Here is a 21,829-nt window from a genome sequence, read left to right as displayed (position 1 = left end):
GAGTTACAGCCCCCTACATGTACGTGTCTAGAGCTGTTGTCCCACATGCATGCACATGTGCAATGTAGAGCCATTGCCCCAACACACACACCAGATCTACTCCACACATACACCCACACACCCCAAAGTATTTCCCCACACACACCAGCCTGCACTCCCTCCACACACACATGCACCAAAGCTATTCCACCTGCACAAACACACACAGGCACCAGAGCTATTACCGCACACACCCACATACACACACCCAAGCTATTCCACCTATGCGCACGCGCGCACGCACGCACACACACACAGACACCAGAGCTATTACCCCACACACCCCAAAGCTATTACCCCCCCATACACACCAGCCTGCTTTCCCCCTTCTTCCCATCACATTGCCTATCTGAATCCTAAAACTCTAGGCATAGATTTTGGGTGCTGGCTTTTCAGTAATGGGCAAAATGCCTACTCAAGGGAGTCAGATGTCGCTGCTGCACACCTGCACACCCAGGGGGAGTGTGTATGCTGCATAATCACAAAAAAAGCAGAAAGGAGCAAGGTTTTCATTGTACAATTGCACATCTATGCACAGAAACACACACACTCAGCAGCAATGTGTGAGTTGCACAAACACACAGAGCGGAAGAGTGTTGGCTGCACACACGTATACATACTAAAGGAACTGTGTGTTATATTCCACAATCAGTGTTGCACGTTCAGGGGCAATGTCAGCACATGATCATGCCTAAGTTCACAATCAGCTTGCACACACATGCGCAAGCAGGGGTAACACATCCACTGCAACATCACCCACCCCAGAGGACCCATGTGAAACTGTCCCCCTGTGTGTGCACAAGCACAAGAGGCAACAAGTCCACTGAACAATCACACTCATCTCTGTGCACTGACAGCAATGTGATGTGTTTGATTCACACACATCACACTAATGGATCACCATCATCCCTCGCCCACTTATGCATGGGGAGGGGTTGTGTTTCCCAACTCGCAGGCCCCCTCCACACCTCGAGATACTCATATGGCAAGGACTGTTGTAGTCTGCTGCTCACACACAGATTCCTAGGACACTCTCTGGCTGGTGAGATCAGAAGGGAGAGCTACCCTTGCATTGATGGAGGGGAATGGGCTGGTTATAGGTGGCTGGCACCATCCCAGGGAATCATGCACCCTGGTAGCTGTCTCAGCCCCCCAGACCAATGGGGACGGATGTGTAATACTCACAGACTTGTGTCAACTGTGAACCTCACCACATGCCCATACACACATTCCATTGCTTCGCCTGGGACCTTAACACTGAGAACCCAGTGATACTGCATGCAGCCACCTCTGGGGCAGAGCATGGCAGAGCTGCACAGATCTATACACTCACATACTCATACCCTCACTTCATGTTTCCTACAAACCCTCACATACATACCCCTCCACGCACTCACCCTACACACTCGTATGCCTCCATGCACATGCCCTACACTCCTTCACCCTAATGCTCACATCATTGCACATTTGCACCCCCATGCACACACCCTTCACACTCATATGCATCCTTCCACATTCCCTACAAGCTCACCCTGCCAATGCACCCCCCTTCGCCTGGGCAAGGCACTGGAAGAAGGGGTGCTGGGGATGCAGCAGTGCCTCCTCGTTTGGCAACTGAATGCCTGGCTTCCACCGTATACGTGTTACTGTTTTATTCAGTGGCTTACTGTCCCCTCCCCAGTGTACATATTCTACAGGCTCACAGCCCTCCAGTGCACATGCCCTACACACTCCACAGCACCCCCAATGCACATGCCCCATGTGCTCACTCCCCCCTCCAACACTCCCAAATCACACACAAGCTGGAGCTATGGTCCCTAACCCCTGGCTCCACATCCTTCCTGAACTGGCCCAGACTACGGTGCTCCTGTTAGAAAGGCACTGGCAGTCAGTCAGAGCTGTGGGAGGAGTGGGGTGGGGGACAGCAGGGAAGGGGAAGGGAGGAGAGTGGGAAGGATGGTGTCAGACACAGTGTTAGTTCAGCCCCAGAGAGTTGCTCTCAAAATAAAAACCGGACACAAGAGCAGCATGCCCCAGTCAGTCCCAGCATGCCATGCAATATGGAGAGCCAGTGGCACCACCCGTGGCAGGAGTGGAGATGACAGCCAGGACATCCAGTGGGGTTAACAGGCCAGCCTGCAGCCCGCCATACCCTTGGGGTGGGATTCCCAGTGAGGCTGGGGGGACATCCCTTATAGGCCTGGTCCAAAGACCACTGAGAGTGATGGAGAGACTCAGCTTTGGAGAAGGTGTGAGCGGATAACCCCATGGAACTACCCCAGATGCATAGTGCAGAGGGGCGAAGTGAGAGGGAAATGTGTCTTGTGCCCCCAAAACATCCAAATTAATGGTCCATCTTTCATTGCCCCCTTGCTCCCGCCCCCCAATCAACCTCTGGTCCTGACCCCACTGGCTGCCATTAGCCCATTTCCCACAATCCCTGTCGGGTTCGCCGCCATGGAGCAGATGTGACGCGCACAGAAGTTGCTTCATGGGATGGTGTTTTCCATGGATTTTTTGTTGTTGTTGTTTTTGAGGGGGGGAGGTAAAAGGAATAAAAAAATGTAAAACCAAAAGAGTAAAAATAAAGAAATAATAATTTTTTTTTCATTTATTTTTTGAAAAAAAATCCAATAAAGTTAAAAAAATTTTGCTTTTAGAAAAAAAATTTCCCCAAAAATAAATAAAAATATAAACAAATTAAAAAATGTTGCTTTTGGAAAAGAAAGAAAAAGTCTTTTAAAAAATGTTTCTGGTTAAAAAAATTTTAATTACAAGCTTTAGCGGTTCAAAAACAATGGATTTTTTTTAATACCACATTTGGTAGGTTGGTTTTAATCTTATACCAACCTGGGGTACTGGTTATCGTCAATTTTATACTGACATTGATTTTTGGTTCATGTCAATTTTATACCAACCTTGATTTGGTCGATTGGTTGGTTTTCAATCTACACCCACCTAAGTTTGATTGAACGGTGAGTATTTGATTCTTTTCATTTTATGCCAGCTCTGCTCTGGCAGCAGGGTTGCTTCTGCACTGACTCCAGAGTGGCTGACTAGTTTGTTTCCAGTTCTTGCTTTTAGACTTATCAAAGTTTGATTATTTAGTTGTTAATTTTATGTGTTTGGGTAGTTTATTTCAACCTTTAAGTTTTGAAAATTACATTTCACTTTTTTGTTTAGTACTTAAAGAAAAAATTAAGAAATTAAAATAATGATAATTAAAAGCCCAATTAATTAAGTAAAAACAAAAAGGAGGGAAGGGAAAAGATAAAACCCACGGCAAACCAAACGTTTAGACAATTAGAGTGATATCTACCAGGTAATGCAGTTTGTTTACCATAGCGTGTCCAATTCCTGCGTGCTATATGTATTAAAAAATAAAATAAATGAGGGAAAGAGGGAATAATAAAAAAAAACAGAAAAGAAAAGGAAAAAAAATGACCAACCATGAAAATCAAGGGAGATAAAAGAGGGAAAAAATCAATTTTCCCATCGCAAGAAGGGTGATCAGGTTTTTTGTTTAAAAAAAAAAAGACTCCGCCCACCTTCCCCTTGCACATCCTGCTCCTCCCCGCCCCACCGACCAAACTCCTTCCCCTCCCAACCATAAAGTATTATAGAGAGAGAGAGATCTTGGTTAGTAAGAATAAAAGAAAGGAAAAGAGACTATTTAAATTAAAGACTTGAAAGGAAATGACCGACATTCCATTGGATGAGACAAGGAGGGTTAGTTCTGGCATCTCTGGTTCAGAGCTAGAGTCTTTCAAGAAGCGTGTTAGTAACACACACACAAAAAAGTTTTCAACGTAATTTCTAACGAGGTGGGGGGTTTGGGGGGTGAAGGGTGGGGAGGGGGAAGGAGGAAAAGCAAGGTCTATGTTAGCAGGATTAGTAGATCCTAAGTGGCTGGCTCTGGGGTCAGCAGAGTGGGGGAGTGGACTATATTCCCAGCCAGGGGAGTCCAGATTTTATCTTGTATGTTGTGTGGGGAGGAGTGTATTATTGGGGGAGTGCTGGGGGCAAGTTGCGGGGGAACAGGAACCAGCTCCCCCACTCCAGTTCCTGAGACTGTTAAAAATTTGTCCTGCTTTTTGTTAATTATTTTTCTTAAGTAACTTTAGTCCAAAAAAGGGAAAGAATCAGAAACCAGGTTAGAAGGAGAAGCCAGTATGGAGGGGGAGCCTCAGTCTGCAGGCAGGGAGGGTGAGGGGTAGACTCCCACCCAACCTCTTCTACACCCCCACCATCTTCCCCATGTCTGCTGCACCCCCACCCAACCTCTTATTCCTCCCCCAGTACATACCAGCCACATCCACCTCCCCTCACCCTCATCCAACCTCCTCTATCTCCTCCATCACACACCAGCCACATCCACGTTTCCTCACCCTCATCCAACCTCCTCTATCTCCTCCACCACACACCAGCCACACCCACCTCCCCCTCACCCGCATCCAACCTCCTCTACTTCCTCCACCTCATCAATATACACAAACTCCACACACCCCACACCCCACCTGACCTCCCCCGAGTACACACCAGCCCCACACTTCCCCCTCATCCCAATCCAACCTCCCCCACTTCCCCCCAGTACACACCAGCCCCACACCTCCCCCTCGCCCCCATCCAACCTCCCCCATCTCCCCCCAGTACACACCGGCCCCACACCTCCCCCTCACCCCCATCCAACCTCCCCCACCTCCCCCCAGTACACACCGAGCCCACTCATCTGCACCCAACCTCCTCTACTTCCGCCACCTCCCCCCATACACAGCAGCCCCACACCTCCCCCTCACCCACACCCAATCTCTTCTACCTTTCCCCCACCCAACCTCCCCCTCACCCCATCCAACCTCCCCTACCTCCCCAGTACACACCAACCCCACACACCTCCCCTCACACCAACTCTCCCTACCTGCCCAATACAAACCTATAACCCTCACCTCAACTCATCTACCTCCCCGAGCTTCCACTCCACCCCAGCTCCTCCTCCCACTGCCCAAAGCCCTCCCTCTTTGCCTACCCAATTCCTCCTGCAACTCCCTCCACCCCTCAACCTCCTCCACTTCATTCTCACCCCCAAGCCCCCAGGCCTCAATGCAGCCGGTCCCTGCCCTCAGAACCCCCTATGAGTCACCAGACAGTGCCTAAGAATGAGGCTCCCCCCAAACAGTCACAAAATAATAAGAACAGCCTAGCCAGTTGGTCGGTCAGACCCAGGGGTCTCTGTCCCGTGGGGTGGAAGGGGTCCTGCAGTCCAGACACCATGGAGAGGAGTGGGGTGTATCTAAGCCAGGGGATATTGTGGTGCATAACCACCTCCCCAATGCAATGCTCTGTCCATTCCCCAAATCCCCTAGGGTCCTGGCTCCCAGCCCCTGTCCCCCTCCATTCTAACCACTAGACCCCAGTCCCCTCCCAGAGCTGGGATGGAACCCAGGAGTCCCTTCCATGACACTGCTGGGAGATTAGTGGGTGTTTAGCAGTGGGATGAGTGGCTGGGGCAGGGGGCATGCCGAGCCCTGAGAGGCAGAGGGCTGGAGGGCACCCATCCATTTTACCTTGACTCCTGCGCTGCAGCATCATGCAGGTCCAGATTTCGAAAGTCACTGGGAGCTGCCAGTTCTGATCAGTGCAACGGGTGGATTTATGCAGCGCGCATGGGCTACTATGCCCACGGGTAACAATTCCTCTCACCGCACCAGTCACAGAGGGGGGATCTGACCCACGGGTGGGGGGAACAGCACCCACACCCAAGACACATCTGGCCAGCCCGTCATAGAGGGATCCATCAGTAGAGCCCAGCCCATATCTGTCTGTGCCTGGGCTGGGAGTCAGGATTCCTGGGCTCTCTGCCTGGCTCCCGGAGGGGAGTGATGCCTACTGGTTTAGAGAGGGGTAACTTGGAATCAGGACTCCTGGGTTCTTTCCCCAGCTCTGGGGGAGGCCCATATACCATTCCCTGCCCTCCCTCCCAAGCCAGCCAGTCCTTCCTCCCTGGGGCTGGATCAGAGCCAACACCACCTAGGGGGGAAAGACTCCATGTCCCATTCCCCAAATCAGCCACAGAACAGTCTTCCTATTAGCTGTAGTGGCTAACTGCAACATCTGCCCCCTTGTCTTCATTGGGGGAGGCTCAGGACCCCCACAGGGCAATGGGGCAGAGCCCTGAGCTGAGTGCATGGAATTTAAGGCACCTTGTGGATGTGTCACTAGCTCATTGTGGCCCTCTCCATTCAGCTCATCTCTGGCGGGGGGAGGGGATACTTTAGGAGGGGATGCTCCTTTTTTGGAGAAGGGATGGGAGGAAATTTAAGGGGCTGAGGGGACCCCAGGTGAATTTGTTTCACATACATCCTCTTGCTGGCATCTGGACTGCCGGGGACCAAAGAAGTAAACAAGAACCTAGCCCAGCTCCCAGCCCATTTACCCCCTGCTCACTGGCACCATGGCCCATGCACCCACACCCACCCTTGGCACCATGAAATATTTGGGGGAGGGCGTTCTGGCTGGCTGGAAATTCCCAGCGCAGCAATGCTGTCCAGAGATGGCACCCTTGGGGCATGTCCCCCCAGCAATGCCATGGGGCAGGGGGACACCACAGACAATGCTCTCCTGGGGGGGACATCACTGGGGCACATCCCACCAGCAATGCCATGGGGTGGGGGCGCATCACAGACAATGCTGCCCTGGGGGAGGACATCACTGGGGATGTCTCACCAGCAATGCCACAGGGCAGGGGCACACCACTGACAATGCTGCCCAGTGTGGGGGAGACATCACTGGGGCATATCCCCCCAGCAATGCCATGGGGTGGGGGTGCACCACAGACAATCCTACCCAGGTGGAAACATCACTGGGGAACATCCCACCAGCAATGCCATGGAGTAGGGGCGCACCATAGACAACCCTGCCCAGGGAGGATCACTAGTGCAAGCCCCTCCGTCCCAACTAGCCACGTGGGTCCCAGCTGGCACTGGTGCATACCTGGCGCAGGTTCCGGGTCACCCGGATGTCATGCCAGTTGTTGTCATTGAACTTGCCGTTGACGGGCTCCACCAGCGCCTCGAAGGCGCCCGACCCCAGGTTGATGACTAGCCACACGGCCCCGCTCTTGAGCGACAGGTTGACGTAGTCGGCCGACTTCCCCGTGTGCAGCATGAGGCCATTCCGCTGCAGGGTGCGGAAGGACAGTGTGATCTCATCGGTGCTGCTCTGGATCGGGTTGTGGGACAGGTCGTAGCAGAAGAACTCGTTGCCCTTGAAGGTCGCCACGTATTCCTCCTTCCCTGCACAGAGAGAAAGTGGCACAGTGAGAGGAGCAGGTGCACAGAGGGTGTGTGCACTCAAGGTTTAGAGAACATGTAAGAAGGGAGCAGGAGCACACAGAATGTGTGTGCACAAGACGGGATGAGAGAGTGCGAGAAGGGGCCGAGGAGTGTGTGTGCACAAGGCAGGATGAGAGCATGCGAGAAGGGGGCATGTGCACGAGGAGTATATAAATATCTTCATCATTTTTTGTCTAAGTTATTATTCATTTTTAGAGCCCAGAGGACTCAACTGTAATCGGGGCCCCATTGTGCCAGGTGCCGCACAGATCCCTCAACTGATATTGGGGGCCCCTTGTTGCTGGGCACTGCACAGACCTACAGAGAGAGACAATCCATATCACGAAGAGCTCACAGTCTAAATAGACAAAGGGTGGGTGGGGAAACTGAGGCAATGAGAAATGAAAAGTGACTCACTCAAGTCAGTGGCATAGCTGAAAATAGATGCCCAGCCTGCCCCTGCTGTAAGCCAGCAGCCCTCTCTCCCCTGCCAGTACTAAGGATGGAACCCAAGAGTCCTGGCTCCCAGTCCCCCTCCCCTGTGCTAGACCCCACTCCCATCCCAGAGCCAGGTACAGAACCCAGGAGGCCTGGCCCCCTTGCCAACCCTAGGCTGCTCTACGCTAAAGCACTTTGTGTGTGTGTCTGTGCGGCCCTGCCCGTCAAGGGGCCTGCTTGAATTTAAACAGTATTGAGAAGTACAGGGACCCTCAGGCAGAAGCGAGTAAGCCCCTGAAGGTAGTAAGGGGGCCTAGAGTCTGTAATTCAAGCAGTGGTGTCACTGTATGTGTGCATCTGTCTGTCTGTCTGTCTGAGTGTGCTCTCACTCCCCATCTCCCATTCCCCAAGCAGCTATCGTCCTAGCAGCAGGGATACCCCCACCCTCCAGCCCAGCGCCGCCGGTGAAGGGAGTGCCCCTCTGCTGCGGGCACCTGACAATTAACTTGCCATCTGGTGACGCTGAGGAAACAAATTTGCCTGTCTTGCCTGTGCCTGGTCCCCGCAATCATCATGTTAGTGTCAGCGCCAGTCGTTCGTGGCAGCAATCAGAGCCCGTCAGGACACGGGGACAGGGGGAGGGCAGGGGGGCTGGTTCCCTAACAGTCCCCCGCTCAGGAAAACACAATTTCTTGAAGAACCAGCTTTTTGCACCATGAAATCGGCCCACAGACAGGCAGCTCAGCCCAAGCACCAACATCTGGCTTGCCAGGACTAACATCACACTTAGGAGCAACTCCACTTGGAGAGTCTTGGGCAAAAACACGGGGCATTTTTACATCAGTGTCACTGGTTGACCTAGGGACAGCACCTCCCAGTGAGCCTCTGTCATAAACAGATAGTTAAGGGTTAATAGAACAGGAGTACTTCATGTCTCTTTTGACTGTAAAGGGTTAACGAGATCAGTGAGCCTGGCTGTCACCTGACCAGAGGACCAATCAGGGGACAGGATACTTTCAAATCTTGAGGGAGGGAAGTTTTTGTGTGTGCTAGGTTTCTCTCCAATCTCCCTGATACAGGTTCTTATAGATTCAAAATAGTAAGTACTAGGTAGATGAGGCGAGTTAGGCTTGTGTTTGTTTTCTTTATTTGCAAATGTGTATTTGGCTGGAAGGATTTTAATTTGTACTTGTATACTTAGGCTGGGAGAGTATTCCCAGTGTCTATAGCTGAAAGACCCTGTACCTATTCCATCTTAAATCTACAAAGATAATTTTTACTGTTTTTTCTTTCTTTAATTAAAAGGTTTTCTTGTTTAAGAACCTGATTGTTTTTTTATTCTGGTGAGACCCCAGGGGACTGGGTCTGGATCCACCAGGGAATTGGTGGGGAGAAAGGAGGGAAGGGGGAGAGAAAGGTTAATTTTCTCTCTGGGTTAGGATTACTTTCTCTCTCAGGGAGAGTCTGGAAGGGAGAGAGGGAAGGAGGGGGGAAGGTGGATGTTCCTCTCTGTTGTAAGATTCAAGGAGTTTGAATCACAGTGATCTTCCAGGGTAACCCAGGGAGGGGAAGTCTGGGAGAGGCAGCGGTGAGGGAAAGGGTTTACTTTCCCTGTGTTAAGATCTAGAGGGACTGGGTCTTGGGGATCCCTGGGAAAGGTTTTGGGGGGACCAGAGTGTACCAGGCACTGGAATTCCTGGTTGGTGGCAGCGCTACAAGTACTAAGCTGGTAATTGAGCTTAGAGGAATTCATGCTGGTACCCCATCTTTTGGACGCTAAGGTTCAGAGTGGGGATTATACCATGACAGCCTCCCACTCCACGGAGTGCAGCACATCATCCCCTGGTGCACACTGGAGTCAGCACTGACTGCCAGGAGAGAGCACACACACACACACACACACACACACTGCAGCACACCAGGATTGACCCTGAACATCATGATGAAAACTCCAGAGCCTTGTCTCCCCTAGGATTGTACATCACATACCTAACTCAGTGTATAACAATAATAATACATAGCTCTGATCTAGGGATTTTCGTCAGTTGATTTCAAAGTACTTTACAGAGCAGGTCAGCATCATTAACCCCACTTTACAGAGGGGTAAACTGAGGCACAGAGCAGGGCTATGATCTGCCCATGGACATCCAGCAGCCAGTGCCTGCACTAGGAATGGAACCCAGGTCAGTGGAGTCCCAGACCAGTACCAGTAGGCCACACTGCCTCCCGACCCCTCTCTGCACTTCAGACACAGCCCTACGCCCAAAGCAAACTCTCCCTCTGCTTGCAACCTCATCACCCCAGACAAAGGTGCATCTCAGATCAGTCTAACACCACTATAGCATGTTCCCCAAGCACACACACTCCCCTGACCCACTGGGCCTGTGTCACACATAGCACCTCTATAACGCTGTTCCTAACAGCACCTGGACTCTGCACTGTCGGCCTGGCTTTTCCGTTTTCTCCCTCTTTTTATGGCAAAGGTTATAAAATCTAAATGAAATAAATTATTCTTTCACTCCAAGAAGGGGTTAAAAAACATAGCCAGCCACAGATCCACCTCAGCCTGCCACCAGGCTCCTGGAACCGGTGTCCACAGGAACTAGGGTTAGACCTTCATGTGCCAATCTGCCAGCTGAGGAAAGTGACTGAGAAATGTGTATTCAGAAGAGCAGTAAGGTTGAGAGGGGAGACATTTTTGGATGGGAAGTGGGGGCTGTTCACACAGGGATCTCTCGCCTGGCACTGAGATGCCGCCACTTCTGGGGTGGGATGCTGCATTGTTTCACTCCCACACAGCAACACAGCCTGACTTCTGTGGACACATAGTGAAGGAAAATCCTGTATCAAATTCAAACAACAGTTTTTGTGGCAAGACAGAATGGACTCACCTATCTGGGATTTTGCCAAGACACCAGGTTCAATGCCTGAGGATTTAATGAACACAAGGGTTCGCGTTGGCTCTATGTCGCATTGGAAAACCAGAGCTTACCGCAGCACAGCGCCGCCTAGCCTCATGCTGGGGCACTGGGATCAGCATGGCCTGAGAGGGGAGAGCGCCCCTTACTGGGCTCCTGCCTGCTCCCTGCAGCACAGCGCCCTCGGGGGGGGGGGGGCATGGCTGTCCCAGCTTGCTCCCACACCGCACATGGAGTGCTAAGTAGCCAGTTAACTTGACCTCTTGGCCTCCCTCACAGCAGCCAGGCTCCTAAATTGCTTCTTCAGGACTCTGTGTTGGCAGGATATAAATCACCTCTGCAGGGCCAAGCTGGGGGAGCAATTAATTCCTTGCTAACCCCAGGGGCATGCTGCCTGGCTCCCATCCAATCCCCCTGCCCGCCTCTCGGCCCCTCCGTAAGCACTTTTCTCTGGTGAAGCTCCATGACCTTGGACTGGATCCATCCCTCTTAGTCCCATCTGCTAGCACCCCATAAGGAGCAGCTGCCCATGGGGTGCTCCGAGCCAGACCTGGAGTGTGAGGGAGAGGAGTGATTGGGAGAGAAGAGCTTAGAAAGGGTGACCCCGAGGGACAGCCTGGAAGGGGGGGAAAGGGGGAATGAAACAGGAAGAGAAAGAAAGAGACAAGACTTGAAGGGATGGATGAATAGATAAACGTGTAGGGGAGAGTGGAGGCACGCATTCATAGATAGCGGCATGTATGGGAGGGCAATGTCTGCAGGGATGTGCGGGGGGAGGGTTCTGGCTGGGGCCACAGGGCAGGGTATGCGGGAGGGGAGAGGGGTCTGGCTGAGGCCACAGGGCAGGGTATGCGGGAGGGGAGAGGGTTCTGGCTGAGGCCACAGGGCAGGGTATGCGGGAGGGGAGAGGGTTCTGGCTGGGACCACAGGGCATGGTATGCGGGAGGGGAGAGGGTTCTGGCTGGGGCCACAGGGCAGGGTATGCGGGAGGGGAGAGGGTTCTGGCTGGGACCACAGGGCATGGTATGCGGGAGGGGAGAGGGTTCTGGCTGGGGCCACAGGGCAGGGTATGCGGGAGGGGAGAGGGGTCTGGCTGAGGCCACAGGGCAGGGTATGCGGGAGGGGAGAGGGGTCTGGCTGAGGCCACAGGGCAGGGTATGCGGGAGGGGAGAGGGTTCTGGCTGGGGCCACAGGGCGGGATATGCGGGAGGGGAGAGGGGTCTGGCTGGAGCCACAGGGCAGGATACGGGGGAGGGGAGAGGGGTCTGGCTGGGGCCACAGGGCGGGATATGCAGGAGGGGAAAGGGGTCTGGCTGGAGCCACAGGGCGGGATATGAGGGAGGGGAGAGGGGTCTGGCTGGGGCCACAGGGCAGGATATGGGGGAGGGGAGAGGGTTCTGGCTGGGGCCAAAGGGCAGGGTATGGGGGGAGAGAAGAGAAGGGGATATGGCTGGGGCCACAAGGATGGCATGGGGGAGGGGACGGGGTTCTGGCTGGAGCTGCAGAGTGGGATTTGGGAGAGGGTTCTGGCTGGGGCCACAGGGCAGGATATGGTGGGGGAGGGGAGAGGAGGTGGTTCTGGTCAGGCCGTGAGGGGAATGGGGGGAGGGAAGGGGATTCTGGTTGGGGCCATGGGGGGCATTGAGGGAGAGGAGGGGAGGAGGTTCTGGCTGGGGCTGCAGGGTGGGATATGGGAGGGGGTTCTGGCTGTGGCCGCAGGGGGGGAAGGGAGGGGGTCAGGCAGAGGTCTGTCAGGCAGCAGCCATCGCACTGCATTGTACATGGTGGGTCCCCGTGCTGAGCTGGGCTGCAGGCCGAAAGGGGTTTGTCTCCCAAGCTGCAGAAGGGGCCCTCTGGAGACACGAGGGGCAGGGTGGGGGCAGGGAACAGGCCAAGGAGGCCCCCAGTGCAGAGCGAGGCCTTGAGTGCTCACATGCTCCTGCCTCCCCCCGCAGCAGGCAGCCATGCAGGCTCACACACTCTGTGCGGGGATGCGTCAGGGGAACCTCAGCAGGAACCTTACACTGAGACTAGAGTCCCTATTAGCCCAGGCAATACAGCACCTCCTGCTGGAGCATCCGCCAACCAGTCAAGGGAGCCTGCATTTGACAAACAGCCATCATAGCCTGCCAATCCCCACCAAACCCCGTCCCCATAAGCACAGCACCCACCCACTGGCATTAAGAACCTTGGTGGTCATGGTCTCTGCCAGGGGCCATGCCCTGCTCCGAGCTGAAGCATGCAGCTGCTGGCAAGGCTGCTTTCCAAAGAAGTTAGCCAAAGCTAAGAACATCCCACATGCCCATTTCTTTCAGCACTGCCACTTCCTCCCCTCTGTCCTGCCAGTTCCACGACCCCAGAACCACTCCCCAGAGCCCCAGGTCCACTGCCCCAGAACCAGAACCTGCATTAATAGAATGTTTCTAGTCTTTGTGGTCACTGCAATAACCACAGAAACAAGAGTAACTGACCAATGCAGCAACACCTGCCTGAGTGTGCAGAGAGCCTGAAGCAATTGCTGCGAGAGGGGAAAGCCACTCAAGTGCAAGGGACACAGTAACACCTGCCTGCACATGTCGAGACTCTGAGCTAATAGGCGGATACAACATCTGAAACAAACACTTCTCTGCTAAGAATCAAGTTAAGAGTGGGGTCTAGTGAGTTAGAGCAGGGGAGCTAGGAGTCAGGATTCCTAGGTTCTAACCCCAGCTCTGGTGGGAGAGTGAGGTCGAGTGGGTTACAGTGTGGGAGGGAGACTGGAAGTCAGGACTCCTGGCTTCTATCCCCAGGTTGGCCATTCACTCACTATGTGATCTTGAGGAAGTCACTTACACTGTTCCATGCCTCAGTTTCCCCATTCAAACAGCTAGATGGGGGTGTGTATGGAGGAGGGGCAGACAGGAGTGTATCGAGAGGGATTATTAGGTTTTATCCCACACGGTGTTTCCCTGGCTCAGTAACCCCCCTGCTTTAGCCTTTCCCATAACTCCTGCTCTGCCTCGTGCTCCAGCACCAGACTCCCACCAGCCCCGATTATCTGTCCGATAGCTCCTTTCCCATAAAGTTTAAACCCACCTAGCAAGCCAGGCACCCACTAGGGCCTGAAGGTGGCGAGATGCTGTCTTGCCTGTGCTCAGCCCCCAACCCCTGTGCTGTCCTGCCCCCTCCCCACCATTGCATCCTACAGTCTCCACTTCCCAACTGGACAATGACCTGGCAAAAGCACTTGAGAAGTGGAGGGGGGGCAGTTGAGCTATGAGAGCCCCAGACCCCCTGTGCTGAGTTTCTTTTGGTCTGGCCTGGCCTGGCCTGGGGCAGCTCCCTCCATCCAGAGCCACAAGCAAGTCACATGGTCATGTTAGCATCCTGCACTCAGCCATTCCCAGCAGCCCTGGCCACAACTCCCCTCCCCCACCCCGGAGAGCCTGCCCCAGCCACCACCACCCCCCAACAACCTGCCCCAGCCACCCCACCTCCTCAGCCATAACTGCCCTCCCCCCCAACAGCCTGCCCCAGCCACAACTCCCCTCCCCCACTCTGACAGCCTGCCCCAGCCACCCCCCCCCACACACCCTGGAGAGCCTGCCCCAGCCACAACTGCCCCCACCCCGACAGCCTGCCCTAATCACTCACACACCCCGAATAGCCTGCCCTAGCCACAACTGCCCCCACCCCGACAGCCTGCCCTAGTCACCCACACACCCCAGATAGCCTGCCCTAGCCACAACTGCCCCCACCCCGACAGCCTGCCCTAATCACTCACACACCCGGACAGCCTGCCCTAGCCACAACTGCCCCCACCCCGACAGCCTGCCCTAGTCACCCACACACCCCAGATAGCCTGCCCTAGCCACAACTGCCCCCATCCCGACAGCCTGCCCTAGTCACCCACACACCCCGGATAGCCTGCCCCAGCCACACACACACACACACACACACACCCCAAACAGCCAACCCCAGTCACAGACAGCCTGCTCCAGTTACAACCCCCAGTCACAATCCCTCCACACCTCCCCCAGCACCAGCTTGTCCCTGCACCTTGTCCCACCAGGATCCCACACCACAGTTAGCACTGCCCTATCTCTCCTTGTCCACCCATCTCACCCAGAGCAGCTGGGGTCCACAGGCACTGGGATGGGGCGTGGATCTTAATTAGTGGCAGCCAGAATTGTCCCTGTGTTCCCAGAGACAGCAGCGGGGAGTGACCCCTCCCCCAGCACACACTTAGAATCATAGACTCACAGACTTTAAGGGCCAGCTGGGACTGGATTTGACCTGGTGACCTACAGGCAAAAGACTCTATGCCTTGTTAACTGGGATGGAATTGCAGTCTATTCCCTGGATGCTGGCTTACAGCCTATTTCCCCCCTGGGAGAAGGGCCCCCCCACAGCCTCTTCCCAGGGTCGCACCCTACAACCCAGAGGTGGGCAGGGTCGCTCCTACAGTCTATTCCCCCCCAGGGAGCAGGGTTGCCCCCTGCAGTTGATTCCCTGTAAGAAGACGAAGGCTCTGTATGGGGATAAATGGAGTGGGTGCTGGCTCTGCATTATCATTAGAGATTTTAATTGTCACTATTTTTCTCCAGCATGAGCTCCCAGCCTCGGGGCAGCAGGATCGATAGCCAGGCTACGACCAATAGGACACAGGGGCAGGAGGGGGAGCAGGGTTCAGGGGGGTTACTGGCTTCTTGAGATGCAAGTCATGTGGGAGCTCTCCTTGCCTGAGAGTGAGAGGGGCTGTGGGACACACACTAGACCCCATGCCCCTCCCACGGCAGGAACAGAACCCAGGAGTCCTGGCGCCCAGCCCTTGCTAGAGGCACATGGGCTGGGATGCAGAGCTCTCTGGGGAACAGATGCAAGGGGAAGGGCTGTCACTCAGCATTGCAATGAGGGCAGGGTGCCCACCCTGCCACACTGGGACCTCTGCCTGGAGATGGGCAGGGCCCCACACTCACCCCCTTTGTAAGCACGGCTGGGAGGGCCTACGATCCTGTCACATACTGCACCAGAAGTGCCCCCCAAACACACACAGATGAGTGTGCACAGAGAGACCCCCACATGCACAGAAACACACCCCATGTACACACACACTACAGACACATGCACTCGCACCTGAACACACTGCACACACATTAAGCACAGACTCACACAGGACACACACGCTCTACAGACACGTATTGACACACAGCATACAATACACTCATGCTGCACACATGCACTCACACTCAGACACGTTGCACGTACATGCTACACACCCACACTAAGCATACCCACTCACAGCACATACACAGTCATACATATCCATGCTGCACACACTAAGCACAGACCCACACAGAGTACACACACACTACACACATCCAGAACACACATATGTAAACACAAATCACACACACACACCTCTCCCAAGCTCCCTGTCCTGTGCAGTGCTAGCTGGCTTCACATGCATTTTTGCAGCACAGCCTGCTGGCTCCTCTCCCACAGCTCAGCTCTCCGTTTCCCGGACAAAGCAGGGTGCCAGGCCAGCCAGTGCTGCCCCATCCAACAGGTCCTGACAGCACTCAGAGCTTGGGTGCAGCAGGCAGTATGCACCAGGGGGCACACAGTACATTGCATAGAAGCCAAACAAACACACACACATACACACAGCTACTTACTGCAGTGCAAACATGGAACTTTAGCAAAAACATGCCAGTAGCTCTAAGCTTAAAGCTAAGAGGCAGCATGGTACAGTGGGTAGAGATCTAGTATGGGAGCCAGGACTTCTGGGTTCTAGTCCCAGCTCTGGGAGGGCAGTGGAGATTTGTGGTTTAGGGAAGAGGACATTGGGAGAATTCATTCCCCTCTTGGTGCCTCAGTTTCCCCTTGAGGGCAGGGGTTGTTTCTCACTGTGGGTCTGTGCAGTCCCTGGTCCAACAGGGGCCTGTGTGGCAGGGCCGGCTTTAGGAAGTGTGGGCCCAATTCGAACATTTTCGGCGGGGCCCTGGCAGGGATGACTTAAAAAAAAAAGTGGAAAAAAAAGCCTTTCATTTCTTTCATGTATTATTTACTTTCCATAACTATATAAATAATAAAATTATAAATTATGTACATTGCACCATATACACTGTTGATTGGTTATTAATGACTGCTGTTTCACATGTGTGGGTCCCAGCTGCTCCCTGCCCACCTCATTGAAGCAGGTGTGCAGGGTTACTGTCCTGGAACTGCAGGGCAGCAGTGGACATGGGGCTGGCTGGAGGCAGGGCAAGGGGTGCGGGGCTGGTTGGAGATAGGGGGTGTGTGGGGCGGGCTGGCTTCAGGAAGGGCCGCGGGGGGATGCAGCAGGGGTTGGCAGGGCTGGAGACAGAGGCAGAGACTGGCTGGCTTCAGGCAGAGGGGTGCAGCAGGGGTTGGCTAGAGACAGGGCAGGGTGTGCTAGGCTGGTGCGGGCAGCAGTGTGTGGGGGGCTGGCTGGCTTTGGGCAGGGCCACGGGGGTAGGCAGGGGTTGACTGGAGACACGGCAGGGGATTTGACAGGGACTGGCTGTGGGCACGGGGTGCAAAGCTGGCTGCAGGCAGGAGGAGCGGGGCTGGTGTGGGCAAGGCAGAGGGTGCAGCAGAGGCAGCTGGAGCCCCCAAGCTCCCTCCTATCCCAGGGCTTTGGGGGCTATTTAAAGGGCCTGGGGCTCCCCAGCTTCTACCCTGCCCTGGACCTTTTAAACAGCTGTGGGAGCCCTGGGGAATGTATGGGGTTGGCGGGGCTCTGGTGGCTATTTAAAGGACCGGGGTGGCAGAGGCAGGCAGCTGGAGCCCTGACCCTTTAAATAGCCCCCGGAGCCCCTCACTACCCCAGGGCTCTGGAGGCTATTTAAAGGCCTGGAGCTCCAGCCAGGAGAGCAGGGCCTCGGGGCTTGCCGTGCTCTGGCCAGAGCTCCAGCTAGGAGAGCAGGACTTGCCGCGCTCCAGCCGGGCCTCCAGCCAGGGCCGCGGGGCTTGCCGCGCTCTGGCCGAGGCTCCAGCCGGGAGAGCGGGGCTTGCCGCACTCCGGCCGGGACTCCAGCCAGGGCCGCGGGGCTTGCCGCGCTCCGACCGGGACTCCAGCCGGGGCCGTGGGGCTTGCCATGCTCCAGCCAGGACTCCAGCCGGGAGAGCGGGACTTGCCGCGCTCCAGCCGGGGCTCCAGCCGGGAGAGCAGGACTTGCCGCGCTCCGGCCGGGGCTCCAGCTGGGAGAGCCGGGCTTGCCACGCTCCCGCCTGCGCTCTGCTCAAGGGAGTGGGACCACGGAAGACCCCTGAGCAGATCGCAGCCAGGGACTTGGGGTAAGTTTAAAAAAAAAAATGTCTAAGGCGCGGGGCCCGATTCCTGGGAATCAGGCGAATCGGCCTAAAGCCGGCCCTGCTGTGTGGTGCCCAGTACAATGGGCTCCTGTAGTTGCTATCACAATAATGAGCCCCACAAACTATTGAGACAACTCATCCTGATTTCTCCCGGGACCAGATCTGCCTCTATGGCTGGCAGTGAGCTTGGAATGGCCTTCCCACAGGTGGGCAAAGCTGCAGTAAACCCAGAATATTTCCCCCATTCTGACCTGACATTTTTATCGTACAAATATGTTTGTGCCTGTGCAGAGAGAATGAAAATCAACTCCAGTCCTGGGGAAACATTCACACCTCGAGGCAGGCGTGGAGAGCAGAACATTTTAAATTGAACAAATTTGCTATTTTCTTTCCTTTCCCAGTGCCTGCAGCAGGAAAACAAACACTCTCCCCCGCTCCCATTATGCTCTCCCCACATCCTTGCCTCCTCCGGTCAGCCCTGGAACATCTCAAGGCAAAGCAGCAGCGACTGTAGTTCCCATCTACCACCCAGAACCCACCATATTCCCCTCATCCCTGCCCCTCACATATACTCAGGGCACCTTGAAATCCTCGCTCTGTCCCAGACAAATTCCAGCTCGGACCATTCCCCACCACCCTCTGCCCCTGCAGTCGGCTTTGGGATTCTCCTTCAATCCCTGCTTCTAGTCGTGGTGTCCTTGTGTGGTTAATAAAGCGCATGGTGCTGGGTGAGGGATCCCTGTATAAACAGCCCCCAAATCTCACCCTAGAGCTGGCTGCATCTCTGTGACTGGGCAAGAAATCCATTCTCTATATTTCCAACCCAGGCCGGCATGAAATCAGCGACCCAGGATGGGATTCTCTCTCGCGCCTGTCATTCCCAACTCCTTCCCGGGCCCAGGTTCGAGGAGAAGCGGGTTATACATGGGAGGGGAACGCCATCTCCCCCAGCTGATGTGGCAGCTGTTTCTGGGGAGGCACAAGGGTGAAATTAATTCCCTCCTCTCTGGCCATCAGCAGTTTTTTTCCCCTCTGTCTTCTCTTGTTGGAATTGACGAGGGGCTGTGGGATCTGAGGGCTGGAGGGCAGCTGGGATGGAGCAGGCTGGCTCCCAACATGGCTTCAGGGCCCAGAGCACCTTCCCCACGTCGAGAGCTCTTACCCCAAACTGGAAGAGGGGAAGATACCACCCTGCCCCCTCCCCCATCCATCTCCTGGCTCTGTGCCTGCAAGTTCCACCCCAGTGAGGCTCCAGCAACTAGGAACAGAAACAGGGTGTGAACCCAGCCCCTGGGTCAAACAAACACCCTAGGCTGAGACTCCAGTTCTGTTCCACATAGCACCCCTCGCTGGGAAAGGCCAAGGCTGGAGCAGACAGGAGCTCCCCCCACAGCAGGTGCTCCTGCCCTGCTCCCGACAGCGCCCCCCACTGGGAGATGCCTCCCTCTCTGGGGTGAGATGAAGGGGCAGTTTATACAGGGATCCCTTGCCCGACACTGACATGCAGCCACGTCTCAGGTGGGGTGCAGGGGCCTGCAATCCTGCACTGCTCCCACTTCAAACTGCAGGGTCTCTGCAATAGGATAAATTGCTGCATTCATCTCAGAGGGGGACAAAAGAGTGCGACCCATCCCACTTCTGGGACTGGCAGGTCATCCCAATAACAGAGTGACGGAGCCTGACACAGCTGTTGAGAGGAGGAGGGATGAGGGGGTGGCCCTCTAGAATGCCCCCCATCCCAGCAATGCTCAGGGCTGCTACAAACATACTCAGGTCCATCTGGAGCAGCAGACACAATGCATCATGCCCATGGGCATGCCAGCCATCTGGGCCCTACATAATGTCTCAGGGCCCTGCCGGCTGGCACCGCCCATCCCCCTTCACCCATCAGGGCTCAATCTGAGTGTCTAGTTGCTTTAGAAGATTCCCCTAAAGCTCTCGCTGCTCTCCTCCCACTCCCTGCCATGACAGTCTTCTAGCCACACCTGCGCCTTTACAGCCATGTCTACACTGCCACTTTCAGCGCTAAAACTTTAGTCGTTCAGGGGTGTGAAAAAACAACCCCTGAGCGACAAAAGTTTTAGTGCTGAAAAGCACCAGTATAGACAGCGCTTTACCGCTAGGAGCCACGCTCCCAGTGATAAAGTTACCACTGCTCGTTAGGGGAGAGGGTGGGTTACTGTCGAGAGCAGGGCTGCCAAGAGGCTTCCGGGAGCCTGGGGTCTTCGGCGGCGGGGGGCCCCCACTTCGGCGGTAATTTGGCGGTGGAGGGTCCTTCCGCTCCAGGATCATCCGCCGAAGTGCCCCAAAGACCCGCGGCGGGGGCCCCCCACCGCTGAATTACCGCCAAAGTGGGACCCGCCGCTAAAGTGCAGCCAGGTCTTCAGCGGTAATTTGGAGGGGGTGCGGGTCTTTGGGGCACTTCGGCGGCGGGTTCTGGAACAGAAGGACCCCCCGCTGCCGAATTACCGCTGAAGACCTGGCTGCACTTCGGTGGCGGGTCCCACTTTGGCAGTAATTTGGCAGCATGAGGTCCTTCTGCCCCGGAGCGGAAGGTCCCCTTGCCCGCGAAGACCGGGAGCAGAAGAAGCTCCGGGGGTCCGGGCCCCACAAGAGTTTTCCGGGGCTCCCGGAGCAAGTGAAGGACCCCGCTCCAGGGGCCCCAAAAAACTCTCGTGTGGGCCCTGCGGGGCCCGGGGCAAATTGGCCCACTTCTCCCCCCACTCTGGGCGGCCCTGGTCAAGATCGAAAACCCAAAGAGAAAACAAGAGCCCCTTAACAACAGAAAGAAAAGTCAATGTCACCCCCTGCCCGCACTGGGGCCAGGGCCGGATTGTGATCTCCACTCCCCGGGGTCAATCCAGAGTCACTCCCTGCCCACGCTGGGGTCAGGGCCGGATTCTGATCTCTGCTCCCTGGGGTCAATCCAGAGTCACCCACTGACGGCACTTGGGCCAGGGCTGGATTTCACACGCTCATATGAACAGGCCTTTTCAATTGCAGTGTCACATACCTGCTTCTATGCACACTCGTGCACATTCACATTCATCCAAACACTCTGCACACATGCATGCCCAAACTCCCTTGTATGCACACACAGAAGCTCATGTGCTCACTTTCATTTGTGTGCACACTAATGCGCTTGTGCACAACTTTCTCCCTCATGTGCATGCACACTCAAATATGCTTCACGCACACCTGCCCTTTCATTGGTGCATGCATTCTCTCTCTCTCTCTCTCTCTCACACACACACACACACACACACACACACACACACACACACACACACACAGAGTTGGCACTCTCACCCCCACTGATGTCCCCTCTGAAACTGCAGTTGGACGGGTCTTTAGCATGCAGCACTCACTGGCTGTCCAACGGGGAGGGTGTATGGGCGTGAATGCTGTCCCTACCCTGCTCCCCGCCCAGCGGGCAGCACACTTCACTGCCACCCAGCATTTCCCGCTCCCTACTTCAGGTCCCACAGCAATCGCTCACTGCCAGGAGCCACATGGTACCCAGCTAACACCACATTGGCATCAACTCCCCTGCAGGCAGAGTGCAGGGGTCATGGCGGCTGTGATCAGTCTCCCCAGACTGCTGCCTGCAGCTGGGCTACACCCTTGTGGCACCTCCCCCTTCCAAAATCTGCCCCTCCAGCCACACTGACCTAAAAATTAGGTGTTCTCAGCTGGGGGCAGGGACGCATCTCCCCCCCATACTGGAAGGGAGTCAGATCACGTGGGCCAGAGTTAAGCCCCCACAACCCTAAGCACTAAATTAGA

General features: G+C 55.2%; 1 protein-coding gene across 26 annotated transcripts in view; it reads right to left on the bottom strand.

The window, feature by feature from the left end:
- Nucleotides 1-21,829, bottom strand: part of NRXN2 (neurexin 2) — a 339,529-nt gene that overhangs the window by 204,091 nt on the left and 113,609 nt on the right. For 16 of the 26 annotated variants that reach the window (XM_030569276.1, XM_030569274.1, XM_030569293.1 and 13 more), the window contains 2 exons: nucleotides 7,027-7,328; nucleotides 3,359-3,403 (listed from right to left, as the gene is read on the bottom strand). In XM_030569276.1, coding sequence (XP_030425136.1) covers nucleotides 3,359-3,403; nucleotides 7,027-7,328 — 347 coding nt within the window. The remainder of the gene's footprint in view (nucleotides 1-3,358; nucleotides 3,404-7,026; nucleotides 7,329-21,829) is intronic. The other 10 variants (XM_030569279.1, XM_030569285.1, XM_030569290.1 and 7 more) reach the window with 2 other exon arrangements.

Source organism: Gopherus evgoodei, chromosome 7, assembly GCF_007399415.2.
Source record: "Gopherus evgoodei ecotype Sinaloan lineage chromosome 7, rGopEvg1_v1.p, whole genome shotgun sequence".
Classification (NCBI taxonomy): Eukaryota; Metazoa; Chordata; order Testudines; family Testudinidae; genus Gopherus; species Gopherus evgoodei.
Note: the sequence above shows the minus strand (reverse complement) of the source record. Positions and strands in the feature narration are given on the sequence as shown.